This window comes from Cimex lectularius, unplaced genomic scaffold, assembly GCF_000648675.2.
Source record: "Cimex lectularius strain Harlan isolate CLEC.00 unplaced genomic scaffold, Clec_2.1 scaffold110, whole genome shotgun sequence".
Lineage (NCBI taxonomy): Eukaryota > Metazoa > Arthropoda > Insecta > Hemiptera > Cimicidae > Cimex > Cimex lectularius.
The window spans coordinates 446,242-471,739 of NW_019392697.1; the positions used below are offsets into that span (position 1 = coordinate 446,242).

Genomic DNA, 25,498 nt, shown 5'->3' on the forward strand with positions numbered 1-25,498 from the left:
ATCAGCGCGAACACCTGTTCCAGTCCGAACTCTGAAGTCGAAACTGGTGGTCATCAGTGGAAAGTCCGTGGAGCCAGAAGATCGGAGGCCCCCGACGGAAGAAGGTGCGGCCGATCCTGGGCGTTTCTCTTCGGCCGACAAAACTCCGACAGTTCAAACCGCTCGACCGGGCCGGGCCCGTTTATGCGCCGGAGGCGGCTCGCCTCGCCACCCCCGGCCCCTCGTCTGCGCCACTAGCACGGCCCTCCGCCTCCGCCTGCCATGGCTGAGGAGCTCCTCGTCGTCCTCAACAAAAAGGATCCGACCTGCGGCCTCGGGTTCTCGCTCCTCGGCACCCCCGGCCTACCGCCCATCATCTACGACATCGTCGAGAACTCGCCCGCAGCCGAAAGCGGCAACGTAAGTCCTTATTTTCCACCTTCCGCCCGCCTCTACATTCAACATTTTCACCCCCGGCCTCTCGCATAAACTTGAAATATTTCAAATTCCTTATTTCTTTAAATTAAATTGTATTGATTTATGTTTAGCAGTAGGTTTCTTTTTCAAAGTAGGCGTTACCGTGTATTGTTTACGTCTCGCTTCCCTTGAAGCCCGGAGACTGTTGACCAATGTCAATATTGACGTCTCCAAAAGCGATTCGCTCCGGAGCGAAACGGCGATCATTTAATTAAACCGACTTGCCCTGAAAACTTCGGCTTTCTTCCTGGCGATTTCTCCTCGCCAGGCTCAATTAAAATTGATCACCGCCTTGAAATAAACAACAATCGGATCTATTTTTAATCCGAGCTCATCCTCTTCTTCCAAAGCTCAAGTTATATTTGTATAACATTGCAGATTAAATTGCCGATGTTTATCAGAAACGTCAACTCGACCTCTTGTACATTCTCCCCTAATCTCATAATGACAACATGCCCATGTCATCCCTCTAAAATTTCACTTATTGAGTGTCAAACACCGGTCATATGTTGATCTGATGCCGGGTCATTCATCACTGAAGATCGCATAAAGTCAAAAGCCTGTGATTACAAACTGACCCAGCTGGTTCGCTGACTCCCAGACCACCGTCCACCATTCAATATGTCATAGTAACATTAGATTTATTAAAGTTTATTAGCATTAGGATTTGTTTTTTTGACACCATAAGTTAAACATTTAGTCAACAGATTCCGGTTTTTTTGTACGATGAACGGCTGTTGACACACAATTTTTAAATTATGATTTTAAAACCTCTTGGACAGATAAAGAGTTGAGAGGCTACATAATAACTGTTCTTCACTATAAAAACCAACACATTCATTGAGGTACTTATTAGATTCAATTTTTTATCAAGTGGATATTTTTGAGAGCTTTGTATGCTGTAATGCGTATAGAATCATCTGTGGCGTCATTCACAGTGACTGTGTTCAATGGGAGCTAGAATTTTAAATTTTCACCCCCTCCCCCAGGCAACAAATTAATAAATAAAATTCCTATGCATCAAGACCTGCCTGCAGATTGCTGGAAACTTCGTCTCCCTGTAATGTCATCGTTAATGATGGCGTTTTTAAGCTTGGAGTAACTTTTTGTTATGGACATTACTTTATTTAACGGCATGACATTACTAGCGGTGAACCTCAATCGTCTGGCAGGCTGAACAGGCTCATATTTGGTCTGGGTTTTCAACTTGAGAGAGATTCCCTCATAACTTTTCTTTACCCTTTGAAAAATCATAATAGCTCTGTTCTTTACTTTGAAAAGCAACACATTCAGTGAGGTACTTATTTTGTTTGATTTTTTAAAATCAACCCGTTGTTATTTGAGATATGAAAGAATTTAGAGCTTAATTTGCTGTAACGCTTATAGGATCAACTATGGCTTCATTCACAGTGACTGTGTTCAATGCGAGCTAGAATTTTAAATTTTCGCTTCCTCCCTGAGGTAACAAATGGAAAAATAAATTCCCATGAATCATGACCTGCCTGCTGATTGCTGGAATACTTTTCCCCTAATGTCAGCGTTAATTATGATGTTTTTAAGCTTGAAGTAGTAATTTTTTATGTTTATTACTTTATTTAACTGGATATTTTATTTTTTGTCTCATAATTGATACATTGCAACATTTAGAATGTCTTCCATGGTGTGGCGTCAATTGCAGTGACTGTATTCATTGCGAGCTCGAATTTTAAATTTTTACCCCCTCGCTCAGGTGGCAGATTAAAAAAATTGTCAAATTTCCTCCTGCGGTTCGCATGATATCTCATGATGATTCATATTCATATATCACCTAAATGCTGAAAAGGGTGTGAAATGCCATGTATGAACCAAAAATCAGCGAGGATAGGCAGACCAAGATGATAGGTAACTGATACTGATAGGTAAAAAAAAATACTTATCGTGACCTGCCTGCAGGTTGCTGGAAGATTTTGTCTCTCTGAAAGTCAGGCGTCAGCATTAATGATTGTGTTTTTAAGCCCAGAGTAAATTTTTTTAAACTACTCTATTCTCCTTGACATTTTTTTAAGTTTTGCCTCACCCCCTCGCATGGGAGGAAAATTAAAAAACAAATTAAGCATTATGACCTGCCTGCAGGTTGCTGGAATTCTTAGGCTCCCATGAATGTCAGTATTAGTAATTGTGCTCAGAGTAACTTTTTTTAAAAATAAACATTACTTTATTCATATTTTTTAAATTGTCTTTTAATGAATCAGGCAGGCTGAACTTTATTAAAAACTTTATCTTAACTTAAAACCTTAATTAATCGTAATTTATTAAAAACATATAAATTAAAATGTAAACGTTGTAAATTAGGAATGGCATTTTGTAGTTTTGACTCAAACACATGACTTTTTTTTTTGATATGTACAGTCCTTGATATGCAGATTTTAAAAATTCTTGGTCAGACAGATAAAGAGTGGAGTGATTCCCTTATTATTTTATTCTTCCCTTTGAAAAATCGTAATCACATTGTTTAACATGTTCAATGTTGTGAACGGAATTTCAATTTTTGCCCGGGCAGAAAATAAAAGAAAATAATTCTTAAACATTCTGAACTGACTGCAAGTTGCTGGAATACTTTAGCTCCCCTGAACGTCAGCGTTAAGAATTGTGCTTTTAAACTCAGAATAACTTTTTTTTATATAAACTGCTTTATTCAACTCGACATTTTTTTTTTAATGTTCTGTCTCATAATGACGACAACATTAATAGCATTTAAGCAAACCATCAATCATTCGGCAAGCTGAACAGGTTCAAATTTAAAGTATAATTTAAAACTAGAAGTATTGTAAATTCAGAATTGCATTTTGGTGTAGACTTTTATAAAAGTCTCAATCAAAAATCTTCTACAAGAAGTTTTCAGCTGAAGTACAAACTCAGCATGTAGATTTTATCGTCATTTTTTAGAAATTCCTTTAAAAAACCTTAATAACATTGTTAATATATAATTATTTATTTGAGCTCGTAGTCACAATAAAAGATATAGTTAGTAAATCAAAATCTTCGTAAATGACGTGTAATTTTTTAACATTAATAAGTAAAGAAATTTCTGTCATATTTCCAGCATTGGGTGTTGCAAACAAGGGTCATACCAGTTTACAATACTTTTTAAGTAAAATTTCCATTTTAAAAAATACCATGAGCTATGGCAAGATTTTGTACCCAATGCCACTTTTGTGGAAAATAAGAGGCTGAACCCTAAACCACTCGGCCACCTTGCCCTACTAAGGTGAAAATATAAAAATCATGGGATGTAATGTTGACTCAATGTACAACCCTTTCAATAATATTTAATCGTTTAACAGGATGCGATCACTTTAGGGACAATTAATTTTAAATTGTAGGTCTGATTAAAAGTGACCTAAATTTTTTACACACATAAGGTGATAAAATAAAATTCTAGGGAGGGTTTTATTTCGAGGTAATCCTAGACACACTTTGCAAATTATATTTCTATCTCAGGACCATTGGTTTTTTTTTGCCCTTATATTAAAGTTCAAATACAAAAATTCCTTAGCACTTTTACATCCTGTTCATTTAAAACATCATTTAATTATTTATCCACTGAGAAAGAAAATTCTCTAATAAAATATGAGTAAATATTTTTTCTCTCATTATTTGTGCTTTCCATGAATTGAAATTTTCCGATTGGATACATTTTCTTTTCTTTCTCGGTGTCAATCTTTTATGCCGTCAATGTAACAATAATGACTGTTTCCTTTTCGAATCGTATTTCTGTTAAATAGCCTTGGAACATTGCAATTTCACTTGGCCGGTCTAGACATAATTGCAATCCTCCTTGAAAAACAATTGTTTACCTCTATTTTTAGTCTAGGGCTTAATTTAAATGAGACTTGTTCAATCTAGTAAGGAAATTTATGTGCTCTGCATAATAAAATTTTGGATTTCTGCTGATCATACATAAAAAAGTCAAATCAACCATGTTTTTACAAAACATTAATTTTCAATACTTCTTATGTGAATGATAAAATTAAAGACACTTATAAAAATAATTTGCCAGTGACAAGTTTATAATAATAAAATATATAGTCTTATCCAGTCATATAAAGCTTTTTAACAGTATTCAACTGAGCTCTTCACTCTTACCAATATATTATAACTTTCACTTTCACAGATTTCACATATTTTAAAAACAGAGAAGAAATTTCTAATATTCTTTTCTTTTATCATTTAAACTTATGATGAATTTTTTTATTTTTTATTAAAATTACAATAAAATAAGTTTATGAATTTGAACTCTGATCATTGTACAAATGCAATTTTACAAATTTTTTTCACAGAATCAGACCAATCAATTATCTGAAGGACAGAAAATTATATTTTATAATAATTAGTTGCTTTCGTTTGAATAATTAATAATTATTTTAAAGTTTTAATACTTAACTTAATATTTGTATTAAAAAAGACGAAAGTTGTCAGTGAGAAATATAAATAGGAAGATAGAATATATGGGAATTTGTATTACAAGTTGGAAAGTCCCAAAGGAAATAGCTGAGCTTCTATATCTGATAGTTAATAGCCTCACTGGAATTTCTATAAAAACGTGCAGATGTTTACTTCTTTAGTTTTCCGATTTATGGAAAATTTTGCAAGTTTTTTCTTCAAAATTTTCAACCCCTGTCTTTGAAGTTTTGAAGAAAAAATATATATTACTGAGTAGAAGTGTGTCTCACAACTTTTATTAACGACTGATAAGGATTCTCTAGTAAATTAATATTTACATTTATTGTTGTAAGAACATAAAATACAATTCTGTCCAATTAGACACGGTGTGATGAGTAGAAAATTATTACCAGGTTGTCGATTATCCTGGGTCAACACTGACAATTTTAAATTCGGAAAAGAAAAGCGAAACTTATAACTTACTTAACTCCTTATAAACATACGTGTATATTTTGTTTCAATTGAATATTTTTTATTAAATGCCACACTCAAAATTTAAAACAAAAAATCAGCTATGACTTTGATATTATCTTTGAAATAGTGCAATATTTAACTTTAAGGTATTTTTCTATATTGGCTAAATAATAATTTGGCTTTTTCTTATGAATGAATGAAGACTGGAGAAAGTAGTTTTTAATCATAATAAATAAAAAGTTCAGCATTGATTGTAAAACCATCTGCCAGAATAGGTGGCTGGATAATTCACTTGAAAACAAGGATACATACATTTAAAAAAAATACATATACAAAAAATAAAATAAGACAAAAATAAACCTAAGAGAAAATGAGTTCCTGGTGTCTGCCATACATAGAACAAAAACTAACATACAGAGCTCCTCTTCGAGAATACACTCTCGAAATTCTGTAAGAACCCAAAAAGAGAATCAACTCAGCGGACAGTGACAGAATCATCTATCTGTGGGGAGAAATTAAGGTAGATCAGCTTGCATCTAAGCTTGAAGAACCACCTTATATTACACGGGACATCAGATTTTTATTGTTTAGTTAAAAAAAAAAGTTTTGAATCAAGTTCCTTATATAGCAGAAATTGAATGGATCAATAAGCCAATTTGGAAAAATCTTCGACGTGTCTGGAACAAATGAATTAAAAAACAAAACAAAAAAACAGGATTATTGAAAACCATTCTTCATGGTTACTAACAGTAAAAACAAAGTCCTGATTACAATCCTGGACTAATTAATTGACCGTTTTGAACCAGGACAGTTGGTATTAATCATTTCAACTGCAATAGTTTTCAATAGTTGTCTGTGTTCAGGTAATGAGAGTGCAGGAGTGAAGAAGTAAGTTTACAAGAAGAAAGAGCCTGTTGATGTTTCCAAGCAGATGTAGTTCAGAGTAATGGTCATGTGGTGAAATAATTTTCTGTTAAAGAAATGTTGAAAAAATTTAACTAAATCAAAACGTCGCTATCTACAAACCTAACAAGCAGCCTGAGTAGGCTGGACGAAATTGAATTAATAGCGAATATGGACGTTGAAACTTTCTTTTTTAGGTTGAGTCAGAGAGAGTTTTGGTGTTACGATGACCCCCAGATATTATCCTTTTCACGACTTCGATTCATTCGCCCTGGAAGAACCAGCGATCCCTGCCAGCCTTCCTCCCTTACAAAAAAAACCCATGATTTTTTTATTTATTTAAATGGACACAAAGGTTCCATTGAAAACATATTCCAGCAGTTAGCAATTTTTCAATTTGGCAAAGTTCCTCTGAGAGCACCAGGAGAACTAGCCAGGATGGCTACATCATCCACAAAGAGAAGACAGTTAATTAAGAAATAACCTATAATCCAGGATAAGCCGCTAATATCGCCCCCACAAAGAAAAAAAATTATATTTTATTTTTATATATTTATTTATGTATGTGATTTCAGGTCGAAGCTGGAGATGTCATATTAAAAGTGAACGAAACCGATGTCAATAGGTTGAACACAAAAGAAGGTAAAACTAGTTTTATTCCATCACCTTTAGAAAATGATTAGAATATTTTAATTTTGATCATTTTTTATGTTTTACTCAGTGTGTATTAATCTGTAATGGGCCTTAATAACGAAATGAACGTACAGAATAGTTAAAAGTAAACCCAAAATCAAGGCTTTTTGTGACTGGTGTCTTATCCTACATATATTTAGATATGTGTAAACCCTAAAATGAAAATGATTGCCAGTTCTTCTATCCTTTTGAAAAACCTTAATCAATTGTGTTTTTGAGTTTGTAGTATCTTTTCATGTGATGAAATAAATGTTTATTTATATTTTTTAATTAAAAGTTTATCTTTCACACGTTCTTTTTTAATCTGCAGCCATTTGACCATATCAATCTTACTGTCTCTCCGTTTAAATTTTGTACAGTGGCAATATCATAATCAATGAAGTTCCACTGAGATGCAATTATTGCTAGATGTAGCTGTTGAGAATATCAATTTTACTAGGTTTAATTGTTTAGTGTTTACAAATTTTAATTTTCCATTTATCCATGTATCTGTTTTGCTGAAATTCATTTTCTTCCAAGAGTGCACAAAACAATTTGTTATTCTGCCTTGCAACTAATAATATATGTAGAATCAGTCTATGATTCTATTAATGCAATAATAATATAATTTATTACTCAGATCATTACATTTTAATTTTTTTGAATTTTTCCTCTTTATATCCCATTGAAATGAAAAAAGAGCGATATCCTTCTTGGTCTGATAGGTAAAAACTGAGCCGTTAACGACATGATTATCCTTATGAATAATTCGTAATGGTTGGGCAACCCAAGAAAACCAGAGAGTTCAGGCTTTTGAATTAATTATCCCGTCCTTATTTTCAAACAAAGCGTAACTTGACATATCAGATATACTCGTTCAAACTGTGACCCTGTGATCTCTTATGAATCAACTCTATGTATTTATCACAAAATGACTCAACAGGCAATAACAGTTTGACTCCTTAAGTAGCATTTAGTTGAAAGTTGCAATGCATGATGTTGGTAAGTTTACAGCCCAAATTCACGCTCCCTAGAGTCAAATTTTGATATTTTAAAGCTTTTATATAAAATTTATTTAAAATTTAACTTATCAAGAAAATTAAAAAAAACTAATTTATTGGTAATTAATTTTTGTAGTTCTAAAATGTCTACGCCTTTGCGAAAACCCTGTATCTCTCAGATTAAAAAGAGGTGAGCTTTTTTTTTACATTATGGTTTATTTTTCTTATTTAACTTTGTTGATTTATTTATTTTTGAACAGACCCAGTAATGAAGGCGAGGATGAGGCACTACCTTTCGACCCCGGTCCAGTGCCGGGGGGAGATAAACCTGCCAGAGTTGATATCCGACTGCGGCAGCACCCTCGATGAGTGTGCCGGTGGAGTCGAGCCACCACCGCCGGTGCACCCGCCGCCCCTTGAAGACGTGACGCGAACAAACGGCGACTCGCTGTCTGAACCTAAGCACGACCACCAGCAGCCCAAGTTCGAGGCGTTCGTCATGACCGGTGATCGAGTCCTTAAGATTTGCAGGACCCAGCAAGGTCGGTTTCGTATAGAATTATTGGCAAATTTAAAAAAAAAATTGTAACAGCAGCTAATTCACCACAGCTGATATGGAAAATTTATAAATTCATCTATAGTTTTCATTTTTATATTTTTATTATAGAATCAATGATTTTATGGGATAGTTTCATGGATTAATCTACTATTTGTACCGCAATGGTAAACTTTCAAAGTTACAATCCTTGGCCACCCTTGGATTTTGTAAATGCTTTCGGCACCTCAAGTAATAACTTAATTATCACAATGGGTATGTTCACTTGAATTATGGTATTAATTATACTTAATGTATTCCAATTTTTATTTATTTATTAATTTGTTTAATATGCCTGCTAGAATTTTTGTTTATTTTTTATTAATTGAAAATTAGTCAAAATTTACAAGGATAACAAGAATTGACCTAAGTGCACATGGATTTTTTTTCCATAGTATTCAAAATTCATTTTGAATTAACATAATTGAATGGTTGTTTTAAGTAACATTTAGCAATATTTAACATCAACTTAATTTAATTTTATAATTATTTTTTAATTGTGTAAAATTTGAAATAAATGGAATTGTTATTAAAACCAATTTACAAACAACAACTTATTATTATTTTTAAATACTGGTTTTTATTAGGTTCTGTACTTCCTAAGCAACAGAGGAAAGTGGACTCGCTTAGGAATAACATCCACCCTTACAATAACCACCAGAGGCACGCTTCTGTCCCGACAAGCCCTGTAGAGGCCGAACGACACACGAACAAGGTCGGCTCAGCGAGCACCTCGCCGACTCCACCGGCCTCTGGCCCCACATCGGCGGCCGTCACTTCCACTACTGCTTCTTACGTTGTCAGAACTTCCAAATCTGAGGATCACCTACAGTCCAACAAGGACTCTATGTCTGCTGTCGCGATAGACATAGACGATGACGTCACCTCCTCTCTCAACACGCTCTTAGACACTAGGTTTGTCATTTTTTAATTTCTCCAGTAATTTATAAACACTTACTGTTTTGTTGGTAATGCTGTAGTATACTTGAGGATTATGTGCAGAATAAATCAGCATAAAACAAATTGCATATCTTTATCGTAAACATTATTTTAACCAATTTGATTCTGTTGAATTAAAAATAAAAATCAGCTTTTTGATATCTTTATCAGTTTCCTCCCGCTTTGTGATAATTGCTCTTATCTGCACGACTGAGTAGGTCTTATTTTCATAATTTTCCAGGCAAGACAGTGAAAATGAGGACCAAAGGATAGTATGGACATACAATGCACCCTCGTCATCAAATTCTAGCTCAAGAACGACGACGTCTTCCAATAATGTATCACCACACCGATCCGGCTCGCCGGCATCCCCCACATCGGTTTCAAGTTCCGTTATGTCCTCTTCCTCTTCTTCGTCAGGATGTTCTGATAAGAAGTTGAACGCTGATGATCGAAAGCCCGATTCACTCCCAGCCATTCCTCAAGGTAAAGATAGGCCGAGGAGAAGAAGAAAAAAAATCACTTTTATTTTTCCAAACATCACATTATTTTTATTTTGTTTTGTTTTTCACCCATATCATTTATACTCTTCTCCTTCATAAGAGTTGATATTCATCACAGGTGATCTTTCCCAATCTGAGGCAATCTCCAACATTAGTTCTCCTGATTTTATAGAGGAAGATTCTGAAATTATCGCTCGGGACTTTGTCATGGAAGTGAGCGATCCTAGTGACTCCGACTCGACTTTGCTTGTAAGTGAGACTACCAAAGGCAGCCGGCAACACAGAATAGTTATTCAGGTAAGAAATTTTGCTTGTTAAAAATACAGTGAAACTTCCCTTATCGGACACCTCTCTTGAACGGACAAAATCAGATTCCCCTTAGTTTCTTCACATTAAACTCTTCTCAATTAATTATACACAATTTTTTCAAAAGGAAAAATTTGTGTCACAGGCGGGATTTGAACCCATGACTTTTGGCTAAATATGCCGCTGCTCTACCATGATTTTGATCGCCCATGCCACAAACTTCCCATTTCGACTCCCCGTTTATTCCAATTGTATTTAACTGAAAGTCGTGGGTTCAAATTCCACCTGTGATACAAATTTTTCATTTCGAAAAATTATGTATAATTAATTGAATAATTATATAATTAAGAATAAGCTGATAAAATAATTTAAAAGTTAGTATTAATTAAAATCTTCTAGAAAGCAGACACTCCCAATAATAGATGGGGACAGCTTTTTCGACTATATTCTGGCTTGAAAATTCTCCCAAAAGCAGACAGCAGCCTCCAGAAAATAATGCTATCTTCCCTATTTTTATTTTTATTTATTTTTTTTTCCTTTAAATATTTTCCCAATATTGCTAGATTTTTAATTGTGCCACTTTGCATTTTTATTATTATTATTTAATTTAATTAAATTTTTTTTTTAATGAAGGTGGGTATTAACTACACGGTTATATGAACCCTCAGGGTTGTTGAAAATAAAAAAGCCCATTTGTAAGTATATTGGGTTCTAATGCAGGATCATCAGATGAATTTACCAGTGATGAGCATCGTGTTAGCCCTTAAACCTTTGTGCCCCTTCCCCGCAAACGTGTTTAAGTACTTCTTCCGTACGTTTAAAGATGACCATTCTTGATCGCTCTTAGCAGTCCAAACAGAGCGACGCCATTCCAAAAACCATGTCAATGGCAAAACTGAAATTGCGTGCCGAGCTGTGCCGAATATTCAACAGGTCCAAATTCCATCTTGTCACTCCAAATATCTATGGTGCAACGACAGCATGGTGTGTTCGTGAATGGGAAAACCTGGCGTGAATGGTGTAATATTGGAGTTTTTTTTTTCCTGTCTTTCTGTCACTGAGCAAACATCTCCATCGTACATTCTCAAAAAGTCAAAAACGTTTATTCTTTATTGGTATTGACATCCTATCGAGATTTTATTGTTGAGGTGATTGAATTGTATGAAAGTTTACCATGTTTATGGAAAGTGGTGGACAGTACCATGTTAGAAATAAAAGAAATTCAGTCCTCGACCAATTGGTCGACCTTTTCAAAACATCAAAGGATAGAAATGTAATGACAGATGTGGTATTGATAACCCCTAAGCGCTGAGCTGAGATCTTAGTAGAGAACTTAAGTTCTTCGTAGTTCATCCCCATAGTGAGAAATCATAATGTGGCTGCCAACCTTTCATGTAGAGTGATGGTTTCTCTCATGACTGTCTTTTGTTTTCTAATCAAGGGGGTAACAAGCTGGAGTAAATATAACTAAGATGTTAATCTTTTTTTTTTTTTTTTTTTTGGGTTGAAATTAAAAAATAGTGTCACAAGGGGATTTGAATCCACGACATTCAGCTAAATACACATCTGCTCTAACCACTTGAGCTATCATGACTTCGATAGTTCGATCCACTTGGACACCAACTCCCCATCTCGACCTACAACCTTTTGAATTTTACCTCTTTTTGCCATTTTTTGGTGTCCGAAAGGATGTAAGACATGATAGCTCAAGTGGTAGAACAGCGGCGTATTTAGACAAATGTCGTGGATTCGAATCCCCTCGTGACACTATTTTTTTATTTCAACCAAAACGTTACAAAAAAAAAAAAAGAACCTTATAAAATAAAATTAATAATATATAATAAAAACCTTATAAAAAATTAATAAAATTAAAGTGAGCAAAAGTGAAAAACTAAGTGTGTCTTGGCAACACAGTTTTTCATCATAAACAGCCAGGCAAATGAACACGTCCTCTTGGATTTTTTCCTAAAATGTCTGGTTCAGCCATAGACCAGAGCATATTAGAATGGTTTTGCCATTCTCGGGCTTGTAAAATACAGCTGTCTGGCCTGTTTATCCAAGAAAAGGACTTAGAAGTTGCAAAACATTTAGGGCAAATGGTTTTTAAAGTATCTTCAGTTTGGCTTGATGACATAAGATACCTTTTAAGACCATTATTGGAGCTAAGGAACGAGATTGTACAAACCTGCATTGATAAACTTAATATTGTTTTGATTTGGAACCCAAAAATATTTTTAATTGCGATAAGACAGCTTTATTTTTTTTGAAGCATTTTACAAAAGGTTTAAAAATTTGTTTTAAAGAGGAAAAGTTTTAAAGGAGCGTGTAACTTTGCCTTTATGCAGCTCAGTGAATTTGAAAAACCCTCTGGTCATGGAAAAGTAAACTATTTATTCCATAAGTAGCAGCAATATTTCATTCCCAATGATGTCCGTTATAGGGAAGTTTCACTGTACAAGAAAATATTTCCAACTGTGCAAATCATAATTTTGTCTCTGGGGATATATTTTGTAACTCTAATCGAATCAGGGATTTTTTCATAATTTAATTGGTCATAAAAATACAATATATATATTTTTTTAAAAATTTATAATACATCTATTGTTTAGTAAATCTACTTACATGCTTTATTGAAAAGAACAATTTTACTTTTGTTCATGTGATGATGATTATGATCGTGTATTGATCTTATCCCATTTATACAAATTACAATTATTATTTGTCATTGAACATCTTCTTATTTGTTTTTTACACACAATAAAACAATGAGGTGATAAACACTATTTTTAGAACTCTGTATTCACGTTTTATTCAGTATCACACAATTTAAATAAATTTACATGTTGAAAGACAAATGTGGGTGGGCAGGTTTGTGACGACCTTTGATTTTTATCCCCTGTGTCAGTGGATTCCATTCGCATGTCAGTAAATAGTGTTCACGCTTGTTACCTACATTTTATATTTGTTGACGTGTTTACTATTAAGTGATAAGACGTTATCTATCATTTGCTATCTTTATGTCTCTATCCTATCATTTCGGTTGAGAATTAACGCCAACTATAACCATTCTCAAAATGAATTGCTTCGGTGGATTATGTAGTTCAGCCAATTCCACTGATCTACATCCTGAGCGCCATTCGGTTTACAAAGTTCTATTATATTTATCACACTGATTAGTAATACAAAGCTAATTTTTAAATAAAATTTTAGGTGAAAGGCCCTGAAAAAGGTTGCACTAATAATAATAACAACAACAATAACAACAGTAGATCCAACAGCCCAAGGCAACGTAGACTCAGTACCGGAAGCAACAAAGGAAACAATGTTGACCATTACCAGAACATGGATCATAATATTTATGAGGTATTTTTAATTGATTTAAGTGTTCTTATAAGACCACTGATGTGTGATGTTTTTAGGACCTAGATGAAGAAAGCTTGTTGCAGCTTACAGAAGGTGCTGCCAACCTTGCAAAATCAGTGTCGCCACCTCCTTCCCAAAACCAGGAAGAGGATTCTGATGTTGACTCTCTCCACTCCTATCACTACAGCCCAAAGGGCGTTGACATCCCAAGTGCTGTTAGGCTTGCAAAACGTCTCTTCACCCTTGACGGTTTTAAGAAATCAGACGTATCAAGGCATCTGAGTAAAAAGTACATTTTCAATTTTTCCCCCTCTGCTTGTCATCCTGTTTTTAACGTATCGGCTTATTCTTCAGCAACGAATTCAGTCGAGCCGTAGCTGAAGAGTACCTGAAATATTTCACTTTCATGGGAGATTCTCTCGATGCAGCTCTCAGGAAGTTCCTCACTCAATTCTGCCTTACCGGTGAGACGCAGGAGCGTGAAAGAGTACTGGTACATTTTAGTAAAAGATATTTAGACTGCAATCCTGGCATATTTACTTCTCAAGGTAATATTTCATCTAAGATTTAAATTTCATAATTTTTTAAAGTTTTTTATTGCGGTTATTAGTTATTTACAAATAAATAATTAAACTAGATGTATAACTCTCATAAAAGCTAAATAGAATGGGAAAACAAAATTATACTGCCAGGATGTTTTTTCAAAAAATTTCCATAAAACAAAAGCACAGCAAGCAACATTTCTGATCATAATTTTTATAAACTCAGGCATAAATTCATACTAGTTTCATTTTTAGCAATCGTTATTTTTTTATAGATTAGACACTTTTAATTGATTTTCATTGAAATGTTTTTGATAGTCATGTCATTTCTTCGCGCAATTTCAAGTACTAGTGATAAGCAAACAGCAATAAAAGCACACCATTAAATACAAATCTCACTTGTTCTAATGCAGAGGATTCAGATTATAGTGGGTTTCAAAAAAAAAAAAAATAATAATAAAAATAATAAAATTAATAAATAAATAAAAATAATTACACAAAACATTAAACCTGTTATAGTAACATACTGTCAATTTTTATTTAAAAGATCAGTTTTTTAACAATTTATTTAATATTTTCTTCATTGCTTCTTCCTCTTTTTTTACTCATTTTTAAGCAGTAGGTATATTATACTTAAAATAAGGAGAATATAAACCAATTTCGTTTTTTATTGGTGAAAGAAGGTGAGAGATTCATTGAACAATAGAAATTATCAAAATTGCATGTAGTCTAAGCTGGTCGTGTTTTTTGTATGAGTCCTCACACCCTTTTCTTTTTCTCTCCCTAATTAACTATTGAAAAACGATTACTGAAGTACTCCAACGTATTGCTTTTGTTCACTTTCTTTGACGGTGTTATTCAGCTCTGATGTAGACTGAATAAAGAGTCTAAAGCTTGGCAGAGATATAATACTCTCTAATTGGACCACATCCCTGATCCTCAAAAAGCTTCCTTGAATGTTTCATTTGATCCCTTTAAAATTCTGACTTCTTGAATTTTTTTCCAGTTCAGGTGACTGGAATGTTCCGAGCACTGATGTTCAGATTAGGGAGAGAGCACTGTATGTACTACGAATATTTCATTGCAGTTTATTCTTGGAGTTTGGGAACGATTTAAGGATTTTATATCACATTGTTTTTTATTGTTTTTTTATTTTAAGGGCCGGATTACATTCATATAGGGATTTTTGAATAACTGCTAGACCCGCTTTTTTCCTCTTTATTTGAGATTTACTTATTTAAATTAAGGATTGATTTTTCAGTGATCAAAACTTAGGCTAAGTATGGCAATCAGCTTGAAATTTTATCTAAATAAATGTTGTTAATTTATCCACCCAGCAAGAATTGAACCGGGTTAATTTTTAGAAAGTCATGTGTTAATCTGTTTACAAAACTAGAGAGGATGTTTATAAATAAACATAAACTTAGTATTTGCTACTTCTATTTGCCTCACTTTGATCTTCCTCTGTCTAAAATTTAAGGTTAAAACTGTGGCTTATAAAAACTGAAAATTATAAATGAAAACTTACACTTTTTAATGATTATTTTGCACCTTTATAAAACAATTCATTTGTTCTCAGATGCGGTACACACATTGACATGTGCGATAATGTTGCTCAATACTGACCTACACGGACAGACGATAGGGAGGAAAATGACTTGTAACGAATTCATTGACAATCTATCCGAACTAAATGACGGTGAGAATTTCCCGAGGGACATTCTTAAAAACTTATATCAGTCAATTAAAAATTATCCACTCGAATGGGCATTGTAAGTATAATTTTTGTTACAACCAAGATAATATACTAATGTTTTTTTTCCTCAAAGAGATGAAGAGACAGATGACCAAGGATCCTCTAAAATTAGTTCAGATAGAGACGGCGTGACTGGTGCACAAACGAGTAAAGGGCTTTTTGACGTGCCTTCAACAACACCAGCTATCGAGTACAAAAAGGGCTACGTGATGAGGAAATGCTGTGTGGAGCCCAATGGCAAAAAGAGTAAAGTTTTGCACCTTTTGTTAATATTTTAACTTAAGAAATATTTAGTCATTTATATCATAACATAACATGCTAACTGTAGTCTCATACTACCAGGTAACCAGAAAAATCCATGCAGTTTTTCATAAAGAAAAAGTGTCACTGTACATTATAAAATATTTTCTTTCTCATGGCTTCAAAACCCATTTGTACGTGTGTATTATTGGGTTTGTGCATTGTTTATTTATTTTCATTTGTTTTATTTTTTTCTGGTGTTTTCATGTAAACAAAGCTAAATCCTCAAATCTAAATTTATGGATTATAATAAATACTTTTAATTGTTATCTTTTATACAAAACATTTTAGTTTATATTGAATTTTATAAGAGTGAGGACCTGCTAAATTATGTCTAAACTAGATTTTTGTCAAATTTATTTGTATGAATTTAAACTTGGGTGAAGTGCGGCCTAAACCGCGTGTAACATCAATACAGGGGGGAGGAAAGCATTAGCAAATGCACAGTGCAGCAATGATTTCAGAGATTTCATCTTGGAGATTTCAATCTCTAAGTTAGGGAAGATCGTGGTAGGCCTTCCATAGAGGACGACAACCAATTCAAAATGTCAAATAAAGAAAATTCTTGAAATTGAAATTTAAGAGTTTGGCAAACATTCTTCTTACTAAACTTCAATAGGACTGCGGTAGGTTTGCATCCCATCATCATCTCTGTTTTTTTTTCTTTTTTCAAACCATAAGGGTGCCGCTAATGGAAGGTCCAATGTGATCGGGTCTCAGAGACCCTGAATTCATCCTGACCTCCTTCAAAAAAAGAGTTTCTTAATGGAAGGACACTGACACTCCAGGGGTTCAATTTACGCGTGTTGTGCGAGCTCCCAAACCAGGAAGGAGTACAATAAGCTCAGTACTCAAGGGGTACTGGTATCCATAATCTATCCGACTAATTAAAAAAAAAAAAAAAAAAAAAAAAAGGAAGAGTAATAAATGAATATTGTGAGGTATCTCCATGTAGTCAGCAGAATTACAAATTAAAAACCATCAAGGGCCCTCAAAGATACAGACAAGCATGAAACTTAATAATGTACATAAAAGACAAAAAATGAATATTTGAGAAAATTCACTATTTTTTGTGGTCTGCTTGACCAATTAATAACATTCAATTAATTAAGGCTTTTAAGTTGAGATAAAAAATGGCAAAAAGGAGGGGAAAAAAAGTGGGGTTGAGATGGGAAATTAGTGCCCGAGGGGATCGAAGTCACGATAGCTCAAGTGGTAGAGCAGCGGCGTATCAAGCCGAAGATCATAGGTTCGAATCCCGCTCGTGACACTGACTTTTTTATCTCAACTTAAAAACCTTAATTAATTTGAGAAAATGTAGAAATATACAAACATAACCCATTAAATTTAACTAACCCCTAACCAACTCATTAAATTAAAAAAAAAAAGCTCTCTTATAAATTAATTTTATCTGTTTATATTTGATTATAAATTAGATTATAAATTATTTTTACTTGATTTACACAGCACCTTTGGGGAAAAGAGGGTGGAAAATGTATTACTGCACTCTTAGAGATCTTGTACTCTATCTGCATAAAGACGAACACGGATTCAGGAGGACGCAGCTGAGCGACAATCTTCACAATGCTGTGCGCATCCATCATGCACTCGCTACGAAAGCGACCGACTACACGAAGAAGCTCCACGTATTCAGGTTGGAGACTGCAGACCAGGCTGTTTACTTATTCCAAACGAGGTATAACCTATTTAATTTATTTTGTTAAATTTAAATTTAAAAAATATTTACTATTTGTTTCAGTGATTCGAAAGAGCTGCAGTCTTGGATAGACACGATCAACTTTGTTTGCGCGAGTTTCTCAGGACAACCTCTCCCTGGGGCTGTCGGCTCTCAGAAAAAATTCCAAAGGCCACTTCTTCCGTCTTCGCACACAAAACTGAATTTTGTATGCCAACGGTTTTTCAATTATTATAATTTTTTTTATAATATTGTTTATTTATTGTATTAGAGAGATCAATTAAGAGATCATGAAACTATGGTTCAGAAGCTAGAATCGGAGCTGGAAAGTCATAGGAAACATCCTCCGGAAAGAGGCGCCAAGCAACTTGTACATTACAACTTTAGAGAAAAAGACAACTACCTTCAATATGAAGTAAAAATACTTAATAATAAATTATCTATATAAATAAAAAACTTTTTAAAAATAAATTTTAAATTACAATCAATTTCACATTTTAATTCTTCTTTATTCAATTAAATCACTGCTGTATAAGTGCATAAGTTCTTGATTTTCTTAACAATTTAAATATTTCATACAAATTTTCTTTTCCAGTTGAAACGGTACAAGTTGTACGTGTCGTTGCTGAGATCTCGAATGACTCAGTTGCCCGATATGAGCGAGGGTTCTCTCATCGAAAGCATAGGCGAGGCGGCCGAGGAGGGCGGCTGTGGCGAGGACAGGCGAGGGAGCCCGGCTAGCAACAGGTACAGTTATAGGGCGGCCATCTATGCAAGGGACACTGTACCTGACATAGGCTGACGATTTATTTCTGCCTGTATCGTCTAACCTATCGTATACGGATTAGTACAAAAGCGGAAATTTTGACGAGAAAGTTTTGAGTCTCAGATCCGTGAGATGTGCAACTCGCAGCTCCTGTGTTCAAGTCGTGTCCGGTGGCTGTGGTCTAATTAAAAAAAAAATATGCCGAGATGAAAATATATTTTTGTCATCGCTTATGAAACTAGTGGTAGTCCGAGGATTTTCACAAAAAGAGAGATAGGTCGCAAATTTGTTTTTAAAATTTTAAAAATACACATTTTCAAAGTAATTTAGATTTCACAGTTTTTCTCACTAGAATAAATTGCACTTGTGCACGCACTACTTTGGGCTTTTGAAATTGGGCTCAGATTTTTGCACATGAATTTTAGAATTACCCAGAGGAAAATTTCCTGCTGTAACAATATTATGCTATTTATAAAAAAGTGCCTATTTTTTCTCCTATCATTTAAAAAAAACCATAATCTTAGTTTTTAATCCATAGGTAAAATTTTAATTAAAAAAAGTAATTTAGCATAAATTATTGATAATTTTAAATCAAGATTCTTAAATGGATTCCAAATAATTTTTACTTACAAAAAGTTTATTAGGCTCAAGTGACCACTTTGCAGTTGATCTTAATCAATCCTTTTCTTAATGGGGTAAATAAAAAAAAGTATTAACATGACATCAAAGTGGATAAGACATAAAAATTTAAGAAGGGTAATTTAATAACAATTAATCTGTATGTTTGATTATTGAACAGTTTTGCTTTGAATGAATTAATGAAATGAATTAATGCATTTTTACATTTAAATTTTAGCGAATGCTTCAGATTTTTTAGCTAATGTATTTATCGTAGGTTCAATTTATGAATAATTAAAAAAAGTCAGTTCGATTTTTGTCTTAGCGCTGGCTTTGGTTTAAGATTATCCTCCTAAGCGGCTTTTAAAAATGATGTGATCTCTAGCAGTTCTTAATTTAATAAATAAAAAAAATTCATTATGCATATAATATTTTTAAACGTCTGGAGAAAAAAATAGTAAATCTGTTTCGATTATCCGTAGAAGTTGCTGCTGCCCTTCTTATAGTCTTCATAACTTCAAAGTCCCAGCGAATTACCAAGCGCTGCCTTCACTAGAGACGTCGGAGCCCTCTTTCTAGTTGAGAGAAGCACACCAATTTAGTTTCTCTTGTTTCCAAAGCTAGTCCCCGACGAGCTTATGTGAGTGTTGATGTCAATGAACGTTTTGTTTTGCTTTGAACGTTGTCTTTTTCTGACTTCAGCATCATGCTTGTCTTTTTTTAATTTTTTTATTATTTTTTTTTAACTCGACTCCAGCTTAACTGCAAGAGATCACATCGGCTTCATCCTCTTTAGATCAATGTTTCATAACTATGCTTGGTTTTTCCCTTGCATTTTAACAGACTTTCAAACCATTTCTCTGTGATAGTAAAATAAGTTGAACAAACTTTTATTTTATTTTGAACTTTTTTTCTAAGCTCTCTGGGGTTAAATATTTCAGTGTTGTAAAAATAAATGAAATTATAGGCACCAGCACTATGAATTAAAAAAAAAAAAAAAATTAATTTAGATAATATTTTCCCTACATTCCTTGCATAAATTGATCAGTATTAAGATAAGATCTTCCAACTTTAGACCAACCTGACCTGAATTTTAACAAACCCTTTTTGTTGAATTTTTTTGTGTGCATCATGTGTTTTATGTGTTTATTTTGCCTACATTTTCCCTCTAATGCCAACTCTTTATATTTTTGTTTTTACTTTTGAACTTATAGAACACTTTCAACTTAAAATGTATGTATTAAGTATGTTATACTTAAGGTTTGAAATGTTTTGCCTACTTCCCATTTGATTTAATCCAAAGAAATCTACAAACAGAACTTTATTTTTTATCATTTGCGCGGAATTTTTCTTATAACATGTTTGGACTTTTTGAATATTTTGTTGTTTTACATCACTAATTTAAAAAAAAATCCAGTAATTTTTTTTCTACTTAAATAGTCGTAAAGCTACATTGGACACCAATGTAATCATAAAAATGATGATTAGTCAGATATTAAAAATAAAAATCCGACCATGAAACTCAGGGCTTCTCTTTCAGTTCAATTGAAAAATAAATATGTAAAAAAATACTAACACACTACCCATATTTTTAAATAGTCGTTAACAAATAATCAGTAAAACTAGGACTGAACATAGGGGGAAAAAATTAATTTATGATCATCTGTCGGTCATCTTGCTCTTGTAGAATGTCCTCGGATTTATCCCTTCAATTTTATTTATGATAATAAGTCTTCCAAACACAGGAGGAAATCTCAGAAAAATTGCAAGATGATTAGCGATGATTAAACTGGTGGCAATAGTTGTAATATTTTACAAGATTGACCTGCATTCAAAATAATGATTATTAGGATCAAAATGAGGTCATTGACAGGAAAACACTACTTTTATGCCGTACTTTAGTTGATTATTTCCCTGTTGATGTTGAAGTGTATCTATAGCTGGCCATAAAACGTGTTTTGTTCCTGTTGCTGTCCTCACCTTGATCCTCATAATCATTATTGGTGACAATAATTTTATTGGTACTCAGACTGACCCTAAATTTACTAACTACTTCTTAAAATGTAAAGATATTTTAATTTGAACAAGTGATATAGCAATAATTGTGTCCAAATAACTTCAGCAACATATTATTATTATTATTATTTTTAAACTAACAATAATTGGTTTACATTTAATTTTCACATTCTTTTGATGTTGGCATTAGAATTTTTCCATTATTATTTCTAAATTTGTGTGTTTGAAGCATGCCTTTAACACTATTGTTGTATTATGTGTTTGTTTTTTCAGTATGCTTTTTATATTAATTTGTGTTTTTTGTTTTTCTCTTTTTGTTCTTCCTATCCGGCCGTTTAGGGTGCAAAAACAAGGTGCGAATAGTGCTGGTTAAAGTTAAAAAAAATTAAAAGTATCTCTTAAAAAATCCTGGAGTTAATTTAAAAAAAAAATTAAGGCTGAAAAATACCACTAATAAGAGAAAATTTCAAAACTTTTACTGTCGGTTTTAACAATTTGTAAAACAGATGGTATATTGGAGATCACTGTTGGAATATGTGCCATTTTTGTTACCGAATCATGTCAATTAGTTCCAGTTTTAACTGTGCAAGGAAAAAAAAAATACTCAGAGAATTCATAGAATTTAAGATTAACTATTTTAATTTTAAGTCACAATGGATAACGATACTTCACTCTGGGTTTAAAGTTAAGATGGTGTTTTGTTTTTTATTTCTAATGTATAACAATCTTAAATGAGCGTACTTTTATTTGAACTTCACTCAAAAAGTTACCGTCAAAAATCATTGAATCAGTTTCACTTTTTGAACTTGAAAAAAAAAATCGCAAGAGAAAACATTTTACCATGCATTTAAGATTGAAAATTGTATGTAAAATATAGTTTAAACAATAAATAATGAATATGTATATTTAAAACGAAGGCTGTTATATTTTACTAGTGTTTCATTGTCCATAAGGCAATAAAAAAAAGTATTTAAATCAACATGTAACTCACAGTTCAATTAAGGAACTAGCATTTAAATTATTACATATAAAAAAACCAAATGATTCATTTGAAAAAAAAGCCTTAATAAATACTGTAAATAACGAATGGAATGAAAATAGTTTATTATAGTAAACTAAACAGTTATTGCATATTTGGCAGTATTTGTATATAGAAATATAAAAAGAACAATGCTTTATCGTTTTGAGATCTGAGAATGTAATTATTTAAGTACATAGACGATTAATATTAAGATGTTTTTAGCCCACCTGTACCTAAAAATATTTTAAAAAATGTCAGCCTAACTTTAAACATAGCATGAGTTTAAAGTAAAAACTCATTAAGTACTTAAAAGAAGATTAATTTATTGTAAAGTTTAAAAAGTGTACACATTTGTCTATAGATGTATTAATTGTATATTGTAAAACTCTTTAGAATTTCTCAGAATCATGAGTTAAAAGACTAAAAACAAGAGGGGATTCGAGACTTAAAAAGGTTGAAAGTTAAAAAGCCTGTTGTAAAAGGGAAAAGTTTTCTTTAAAAAAAAAAAATTCATATAGGAATCTCTTGATCGTGCCAACATTAGGGACTGTTTTAAGACTTTATAAAATTACCTTTGATTTCTTTGAATAATTATAAATGATTTTATATTCGTGAACAAGAATTGTACAACTCATGGCTTTGATTCTTTATTTTTCATTTTTTTTTTTTTTTTTGGACAAATTTAGATTTTCAAAACACAATGTCTTTCATTCTTGAGAAATTGTTTAGTATCAGATGAATAGCATTATTGAAGCAAACAGCTTGTATGAGCATTGACATTTTTTGTTCCTTTTAATTTGAAAAAAACAAACAAAAAAACGACTGTTTATTTTCTTTAATTTTCCTTATATTGTAAATAGTAAATAAATTAACACTATGTGATTTTAGCATTACTAAATCTAGTGAGATGTAGATTGTAAAGAGATAATAAATTGAATTATTGTCTTGGATAACATTTAAATTATCTGTAATAGGTGCTGTGCACATTTTATTTATTTACGTTTCTATAATTTGTTGTTTATATTTATGATTATTTCAGTTTTATTCAATGTATTGAAAACCATAAAAGAAAGTACATTCCATTTCAGTTTTGATTATTTATTGAAAAATTGTTTACTCTTTTTTTTATAATGACGAAAACAAAATAAATTTGTAATTTCCAAGTGACACTACTAACTATTGTATAGGTGCAATAATAAATGTTAGTGTAAACTTGTTGTCATATGGAATTTCCTTTATTTTTATTTTTTTCAGAATGCAATTGAAATTCAACAAATAAATATTGTAATTAAAATTTTTATTGCTTTTTTCATACCAAAGTCTCAGGAATAAACAAAATCATGAAAATTTTCTGTCGTATGCAGGGTGATAAACCTGTAGATACTTACCATCTTTAACTATCTAGGCTCGAGTTTTGAATGTTTGAAGAATTGCTGCACAAAAAAACCAAGTGTTTGACATAGACGATATGACACAATGAAGAGCGAAATATTCAAACACATCTGACTAACCTGATTTCCTTTGCACAAACTTCAATGTTCTGGTATCCATTAAATATGAATTATATCAATTGACACTTGATTTTAGTTCCAGTAAAAGTTAGTGCAGCCATAAAGGCACTAAATGAGTATGCTTTCAAGTACAAACTTGTCAGGGACTAAATTCACTAATGAAACTGGAAAAACAAAACAAGACTCACAGGACATCAAGGCATAGAAGGAAATGAACAGGATGGTCAACTTGTCAAAATCATCTCGCCCATGGGACCAGAACCATAACTAGAGACGCTTAACACGTTTGTTACAGCTCTGATTTGAAAGACCCGAGGTATGACAAAAAATTTGTTAAATCCTTCAAAAAATCGTAAAAAAATTCCTAAAGTCAAATTCAAAAAGTCTTCACAGTAACGTTGCCAAAGGAATATTAAAGGTCATGTCACAGATTTGATTTCAAAAATTCAACAAGATTCAAAACTGTTTTTTTTTTTTTTTCTAGAAATGTAGGTCATTCTGGAACGACGTCCGTATGCGTATACGTTCCAGAACAATGGCTAAAATGAATTTGCAAATGATCTTTGTCCACTAGAATATTTCTTAAGGTGACCAAACCGACACATTAAAAGAAATATTCTTTATTGTAGTAACATCAGAAAACACTTATTAGACTGTTCTGTCACCAGCCAACACCATATAGCTTGCCATGTTCATTCATCCAACATTTTTCCGGCCAGAATATTTTGTAGGTGACAGAAAAATTTATTACATTTAAAAAAAAATTATTTGTTATTTATTTCAGGATGAGTCATAAAAAATTGGTTTTTCTTGCTAATTTAATTTTTTTTTTTAAATAGTTGAAGTATGTAACATTGTGTTCTACAGTTTGTTGCCATCTCGATGCCAGGCTGTTGGATTCCTTCACAATACCGGGTTTTGAACGAATTCTGCAACTCCATTTTGAACCTTGTCCAGAGAATTAAAAAATTTTCCTTGAAGATAATGAGCCATGAATTGGAACAGGTAGTTGGAAGGTGATAAGTCTGGACTATAAGCAGGGTGAAAAGCTCCAATTCTGTCATTTTTTGGTTCGTGTAATGAGAAGCGTGTGGTCAGGCGATATCTTGTTGAAACAAAATCAGGTTTCTATTTACTAATCCTGGGTAATGCTGAGTCAAAATATCATACACTTTTTTGTAACTAATCACAATAGTTTTGATTCAGTGGATCGAAGTCTAGAATGACTTGTGATTAATTATGCCTCCATAATTCCTAAATATAGAGCCTTGTCTTTTTGTCAGATTCCCCTTGTTTAGTGATTTGTACAGCAGGCTGATTTTAGTCTAGCCAATGTTTCTTGGTCTTGAGGTTTCACCGATTCACTTTTCATCGCAAGTAATTATTGTTTTGATGAACCAAGGGTTATTTGAGTTTTTGTAAAGATGTTGACAAATTTCTACTTGGTGTCGTGCCTGCTCAATGGTCAACTCATGAACCCGTCTTAATAAGTGATTCACTTTCTCCAAGTTATGCAGCCCACGCCTTTTAGTGGATTGGGAAAACTAGCTCTCGAATGCCGGGACCTGTGGCCACCGAAGCCCCTGCGATCGAATGATATTTTTGTACAGAACCCTCTTTCTTATCAAGGCTGATCAC

The 25,498-nt window shown here is 32.9% G+C and overlaps 1 protein-coding gene across 5 annotated transcripts; it reads left to right on the forward strand.

Moving 5' to 3' along the window:
• LOC106674002 (exchange factor for Arf-6) lies at positions 1–23,967 on the forward strand. Of its 5 annotated transcripts, XR_002910108.1 has the most exons (18): positions 1–399; positions 6,831–6,897; positions 8,065–8,118; positions 8,189–8,470; positions 9,111–9,438; positions 9,704–9,948; positions 10,084–10,262; positions 13,482–13,634; positions 13,691–13,923; positions 13,989–14,182; positions 15,756–15,948; positions 16,006–16,178; positions 17,700–17,928; positions 17,992–18,136; positions 18,200–18,343; positions 18,524–18,675; positions 19,795–19,952; positions 21,668–21,726. XR_002910108.1 is itself a non-coding variant. In XM_014406417.2 (17 exons), the coding sequence occupies exons 1-17, from the start codon at positions 262–264 to the stop codon at positions 19,889–19,891; spliced, it is 3,006 nt and encodes a 1,001-aa protein (XP_014261903.1). In that variant the 5' UTR covers positions 1–261; the 3' UTR covers positions 19,892–23,045. The 5 variants fall into 5 exon arrangements, 4 of the variants coding, with proteins under 4 accessions (XP_014261903.1, XP_014261907.1, XP_014261906.1 ...); XM_014406417.2 differs by having other exon boundaries at positions 19,795–23,045; XM_014406421.2 differs by lacking the exons at positions 19,795–19,952; positions 21,668–21,726 and adding an exon at positions 23,937–23,967 and having other exon boundaries at positions 2–399.
• Positions 23,968–25,498: the final 1,531 nt, after the last annotated feature.